The following is a 7,188-nucleotide window of genomic DNA, read 5'->3' as shown; positions in this document are numbered from 1 at the left end:
CAGGCATTCATATTGGTTTTCAACCTCTTGGCTCGCATGGCGGCCGCCCTGGCTTCGATGGCTTTCGTCTCTGCTTGGAAGGCTTCTCTCTCTGCAGCCATCTTTTCTCGCCAGGCTTTCGAGTCAGCGTGTGCTTTTATTTGGATAGCCCTAATCTCTTTCAGCATTTCTATCATCTGCTGCATCTCTTGTTTCTCCATTTTGTAGCAGTAGAACACTCGATGCACAATAATTGTTTGTGGCGTGTTTAAGCTCGTAAAAATTCTGACACCAAATTGTCACGTGTCTTGAGTTCGAATCTCGTCGGTCACATGTGTAAGTTCAAATCCCACTTCTGACACCAATGTAACGTGTTTCGTTACAGAAGACGCCGTAGAGATGGTTAATTGGTTTATTTAACAATCTTCAACTAACGGCTATAATTATCACAATATTACGGGTTTCCACACTTTACAAACCCTACAACAAAATCTCTTAACACTATCTTCAAGAGTCTTCACGTATTAATAACACGGGAGCTATACAAGTCTCCCTGAATTACACACTCCAGATATAACTGGTTATCACTGGTTATCGCACACGCGTCTGTAGCTCGTAACTTGCGAACTGAGAACTCGTTGGTAACGCACTGACTGGCTGACTGACTGTGAATAGCCTTCGCTGTGCCTCATGTAGCCTCGATCGGACAATACAGAAAACGGCCACGTAATAAAACACCCTTGTTGCTAGTAACGCTAGCGGTAGTAACCGCTGTTACCACCGTTGTCTCTCGCAATCCTGTTTACCCGTGCTGCCTAGCAACCCGCGGTACACTTGGTGACGTCATCGCTGTTGACTTGCGTTGCCTAGCGACCAGGATGCTAGGACTCGGCTAACATCGGCTCACTTCGGCTTCGCTCGGTGCATCACGGCTGGCGGGTGGGGGAGGGGCGTCATCCATGGCTCAACATGTCACAATATATTAAATGATAGTGGAATAGCCCTTTCCGGATTGTAATACTTTCTGTTCTTGCTTCCTGCCATGTTCATCCTTGTGTTTTTAAATTTTTACCGAATTGAATCCATTTTCATAATGAGCAGTGACAGCAAAAAGTGAAAGCAACAGTGCAAAACCTCCACCTAGGAAGAAAACTAAATACTTGTTATGTGTTTACTTGAGAAAATGGGAAGAAGAATATTCATGGTTCAAGTTCGTTCCCTCCAACATTTACAGAGCTTATTGTATACTTTGTAAACGTAAGTTCAGCGTCGGTCACAGGTGTAATACCGACTGCAGACAGCATTCTTGCACAGAAGGGCATAAACGAAATGTTCTCATTCGGCGTCAGTATTTTAACAGTGGGCAAAATAGAGTAGAAAAAATGCTAAATCTTCATCTTCTTGTGCTGTTGCCTTTTTCATGCTTGACTTTCCATAAACATAATGAAACTACGTTCAACATCCATTAACTTTCTTTTACGCGAAGATGGGAGCTGTTGAGGAGGAACCATTGTTTCATTGGAGGTAGGAGTATGGCAGCCTTCTTCAGCTTCACGATTATCTCCATCACATTAGTTTTTGGGTGAGTCCGGTTGAGTGTCCATGGTACATGTAGGTCTTGGTTCCAAAGATTTCTTTAGAAAGGATAATTGCTCGCCATAGATGTATGTTCTCACTTTCTTGGCTTCAGAACCTGATTTTATGGATTGTTTTTTTAGGCTTCTATTGTAGTTATCTCACACTGTTCTCCATTTCGATGCCATGTCTTGTACTAAAACAGCAGAAAAATAAAAAAAAATTAAATTTAAATTGCTTATATCATATGTTTATTTTTAAATTCGATAGTCTGGTCTTTGATATGCGCTAACTTCTTTTTTTCTCCAGTAGTTTTTTCCCTTTCCAGGTACCTTGCAAGTGGATGCAGTTTCAAATACCTACATTACAGCTATCGAGTAGGTAGATCAACAGCCAGTCAAGTCGTACGAAGAGTTTGTCAAATTATCTGGCGTGTACTGAAAGAAGAATGCTTTCCTACTACAAATGAGGAAATATGGGCTAGAATTCCGCAAGGTTTTCAAAATACAGCATCTTTCCCCAGCTGTCTTGGAGCAGATGATGGCAAGCATATCCGTATAGTTAAACTTGAATGAAGTGGGTTCTTGTACATGAATTACAAACATTATTTTTCCATTGGATTAATGGCAATAGCCAATGCAAGCTACAGGTTCATTTATGTTAACGTGGGTTCTTTCGGCAAAGGCTCAGACTCCACTATATTCAAGAATTCTTCACTTTGGAAACAAGTGGAGCTAGGCCTTCTAAGAATTCCTCCACCTAAACAGCTGACTGGAAGTAACGAAGCAGCACCATTTGCTTTTGTAGGGGACGGAGCATTTGCATTTTCTACGCATCTGTTACGACCATATTCCGGTGCATGTTTGCCAGTAGAGAAACCTGTCTTCAGCTACAGATTATAGCGAGCTAGACACTATGTGGAGTGTTCCTTTGGCATTCTGTCAAATAAATGGAGAATACTTCACAGGCCACTGGATGTAAGCACTGATTTTGCAGTTGACATTGTCAAATGCTGTTGTATTTTACATAACTTTGTACATGATCGAGATGGGTTCAATTTGGATGATTCCTTGACCGTTTGTGGTTTAGAAGAGAGGTCTACCATTAGTAGTTTTGTTGTAAATAAAACCACCAATAATTTTCGAGATGTGTTGACTAAATATTTTGTTAGTGATAGTGGTAAATTGCCATGGCAGCTTGAGAGGATTTCAAAAGAGCCTAACTTCATATTCCCATGTAAAAGCACGTTAACAATAACATTAGAAGAATACAAACTACCCGCTGTAGCATGGTATTGTACTCACCAATTAATTTTTGTTGATCTTGAGATTGGTTGTCATAATCTTCAAACAAAATCTTCGATACTTCAACCCAAGCCTGGTGTTTTTTGTTTTATCTTTGTAATCAGCACCTGCAGTGTCCCGTAACAGTGGATGATACTGTACCGCACTTATCAACGTTTAAATATCCATGGTAAAACACAGAAAACAGCAAACACTACAAAACTATGAAGCACAGCGAAAGATGAAACAGCAGTAATTTAAAGGGAAAACCAGATACAAGTGACAGATGTTAAACTACGCACCAGTCTGGCCGGCACCATTTGAGGGTACACAAAGCTGTGATGTCAGTCAGCAAGGCTCGGCGTGCGTTCTAGCATAAATACATCCAACAAAAATCAACGCACCTTATGACATCTGCCAAAAAGTGAGCGCATGCCTCATTATGTTGAGATCTATTGGTCTCTATTTCTACAACTGACATCACGAAATGCATTACAACGGATACTTTTTGTGCGCTCATGTGGCCCCAGGCTAAGAGAGATATGCCGGTCCTCCAGATTGGGGGTTGGGCATGAGGCTAACAACCTCATCCTGTAAAAAGAATTTTGCTCAGAAACCTAACAACTAGCCTCAGGCATCATGCATGGATCCACTCCTATGGTAGCATGCATCAGCTATGGAGAATGGTTGTAGAGAAGGCCAAGGCTCACCCAGGGCTGTAGCACAAAGTGAACAGAACAGGACAGAACATTGTGACCTGTATATTATGTACAATGAAAATTGTCTTGTTTAATATTATCCATTCCTTGAACACTGCTGGAGTGACACCATGCTGCTCAAAATGGGCAAAATTTCTTGTGACTAAATCTCCTTTAAATTCATGGCTGAAAGTTGGTCACCCTAGCAGTAACAGCTCAAGCAGAAAGGATGTGGAGATAGTCAACCCATGGGATAGCTTTCTGTGGCCTCAGTACAGAAACTTAACATGCTCTTGTTAATGGGACACTACATAGTGAAAAACATTTCACACCAAAAGGGGCAGTCCTACTTAGCTGACATGTGATATATTTACATGAAATACAGGAGACCTGAGCTCAATCCTCAGCTGGTGTGATAAATCTTTTCACTTGAAACTGAAGTCCCTGTTCATTTTAACTTTACAATATATTTACAGTTGCTTTAATTGTTGTGCCCAATGGTAATGTGTAACCAGACATCTTCCTCATTGCTGGCAGCAAATACAAATGGCTAGTTACAGCTGCTGACACAGGATTCCCAGGCAAACCCAACATAAGCTTCTTCTTCCCTTCAAATATACAAGTTGCAAATGTTGTTGGTTTCCTGAAAAGAGAAATACAATATTTACTGGAACACAGATTAACCATACTTCCTGCCTTTCTTCTCCTTCCTCTCTCCCTCCCCGTCTTCCTTTCCATCCTCCACTCCTCCTCCTTACATATACAAGTAAAACAATAATTAAGGTCAATGCTCATAAATAATATGAGGGATAGTCAAAAGGTAAGTTTACAAGGCATATAACATTATAACCAAGGAATCAACATGTATTATGGGTATGTCAGAGGGATATGTTTATTGCTGCTTGTTACAATGTATGTCAGTTCACCTGCCATCTACCACTTCATTAATGTATGAAATCAGACGAAATGTCTACCTAACTGCAACAGTGGTCCAAGAAAGAAGGTTTGATGTAATTTGATTTTTGAATGTATAAAAATATGTCAGCAATAGATATTTATCGCCAGCTTGTAGAAGTTTATGGCAAATATGTTTTGAGTCAGTAGAGTCAGTATGAACAATCATGAAAGAATGGCAGGTCCACAAGAACTGCTGACAAGGATGTACTCATAGAAAACACGATCCATGACAGAAGGATTACAGTGACTGAACTGCAACATGACATGAATCTGTCACATGGAACACTCAACATCATTCAGGCCTTTAAAGAATTTAACATACTGTGCGCACACTGAGTGTCTTGGGCACTGTGACATCTGTCAGTAAAGTCATGGCTATGGTGTTTCAGGATCACACAGGCATTTTGCTGATAGACATGATAAGAACAAGGCACAAAATCAGTGACTTGTATTGCAATACCGAAATGTTTACACATGACTATTAAATGGAAATGTTCTGGACTTCTCTGCATTTGTAGAACAGTGTGAAGCTGCACTCCATCATGGCAACCCAACAACTTCTGCAATGTCTCTGGTGGAAGATACTGGAATATCTCACATACAGCCCTAATCTGATACCTATTGATTACCATCTTTTTGTGGTGCAGAAAGAACATCTTTGAGGTCAATGGTTTCAACATCATGATAACATGAAAGCAGCAATGAAAGATGGTTGAGCAATAAGAACACTGAATCCTACCAGCAAGGAATAGAAAAATCTGTTTCACAACATGATGACTCAGTTTTTGCAAAGACTATGTCAAAAAGTAGTGGAATAACCGGAGAATTACTCTGTAATTTTCATATCAGGTATTGTAATAAAAGCACCTGAACTATATGTTGAATGATGTATTAGTACTATTTCACGATCTACATAAACATGAATGAAAATACAGAGAGGTTGTCGATATTTTTATAGAAAATAAATCAAAACTGTGCACAGAGGCAAGTGACATTTTATTCATTTGAGGGTCAAGAGGTAACAGTCAAAGGGTTTATGGTTAATTCAGCTGTACTGGTTATATGTAAATGTCAATGTACCAAATACATAATAGACTTCAAAACACACATAAGAAAAACTAGATTTAAATCTAATATAACTTAAATTTTGTATTCAGTTCTGTATAAAATATACTGACACATGACTTGGTCGACATACAATGAAATAATATGGAGAAACATACCCTGGTTTCATTTTAACACGTCCGAAATGGATGACAGCTCCAACATCTGCTACAAGAACTTCTTTCAGTAAATCCTTCTCTCCCATGGAAACACCACCAGTGGTCACAACTATGTCACTACTAGCTAATGCTTCTTTTAGCTTCATATAAACAGACTGTGGACTAATAAATATTAATATAATATATTAATAACATTATCATAGTACACAGATTTTCAAAGAATGATTTAAACAATGTTATGACTATGTTATGCATTTAGACTGCAATGTCAGTTGCAAAATCCATAGAGGTCATGTAGGAACAGAGGAAGCATGATGTTTCCAGACAGATGGAGAGAGAAAAATGAAAGTGAATGACACAGTGCCTCACTTTAATTATATCAAAATGGCTCTACCCATGTTCACAGTGTTATCAAATTAATGATGTTAATGCAACAGTATGTTTTGTCTTAACACGATAACCTTCAGTGTGACAACTGTAATGAGGGATTTAAAGTGATAATGTCCCATACTGGAAGAAGTTAAAGTAACTATGAATGTAACCACGTATGTATCCAGTAAGTGATTAGATGTGCCTGCTTGTAACTGCATGGAGCAATATGTCACCAGTGAGGGTTATTTTTCCACCTTTCTATATGCAACACACCATGTTCAAATTGTTGGCTATCAATTTTAGTAATACTACTATCATAGGAAGACATAAAGATTAAAATGTACTTGACTACAGTTTTACCTGCTATTTTTAAAGTAAGAACATAGAATAAAGGTGCCTGAAAACAGGGTGCTGAGGAGGACTATATTTGGACCAAAGAGAGACAAAATAACAGGAGTATGGAGGAAACTGCACAATGAGAAGCTTCACAGCTTACTCTTCACAAAACAGTATTACAGTAATAAAATCAAGAATGGTGGGATGGAAGGGTCTTGGAGCACACACGGGGAGATGAGAAATGGATACATAATTTTAGTCAGAAAACGTGAAGGGAAGAGGGAATTTGGTAGGCAAAGGCACAGGTGGGAGGACATTATTAAAACAGATCTTAACCTTTATCGGACGAACGTCATCATATGATGTCGTTAAAAGTTAGGGCAGCTGGCCGAACGTCATCATATGATGTCGCGGATTCCACGCGTGTAAGGTTTTTTTTAATATTATATTAAAAATATAAATTGTTGTTCTATTTACATGATTTTTGGTCACCACCTTTATAATGAGACAGCCTTCGTTCCTGCATGATCAAATGTAATCTAGGGACGTCATATGTTAAAAGTAAGGACAAATTTAAGAACATCATATGATGTCGCGCATTCCACGTGTGTAAAGATTTTTTTAAATTAAATTTAAAATATACATTGTTCTTCTATTTACATAATTTTTGGTCACAACCTTTATAAGGTGACAGCTTTCCCTCCTGCGTGATCTAATGTAATCTACCGATGTCATATGGCCGAACGGCCTCATATGATTTCGCGC

At 39.0% G+C, this 7,188-nt stretch overlaps 1 protein-coding gene across 1 annotated transcript in view; it reads right to left on the bottom strand.

Annotated features, from left to right (window-relative positions):
• The window catches only part of LOC111869865 (gephyrin), a gene marked incomplete at its 5' end in the record, with an annotated part of 29,304 nt that overhangs the window by 11,977 nt on the left and 10,139 nt on the right, over positions 1–7,188 (bottom strand). The window contains 2 exon segments of the mRNA XM_033753578.1: positions 4,010–4,178; positions 5,716–5,877. Coding sequence (XP_033609469.1) covers positions 4,010–4,178; positions 5,716–5,877 — 331 coding nt within the window.

This window comes from Cryptotermes secundus, unplaced genomic scaffold, assembly GCF_002891405.2.
Source record: "Cryptotermes secundus unplaced genomic scaffold, Csec_1.0 scaffold341, whole genome shotgun sequence".
NCBI lineage: Eukaryota > Metazoa > Arthropoda > Insecta > Blattodea > Kalotermitidae > Cryptotermes > Cryptotermes secundus.
The sequence above is the reverse complement of the archived record's forward strand: the minus strand, read 5'-3'. Positions and strand labels throughout refer to the sequence as shown.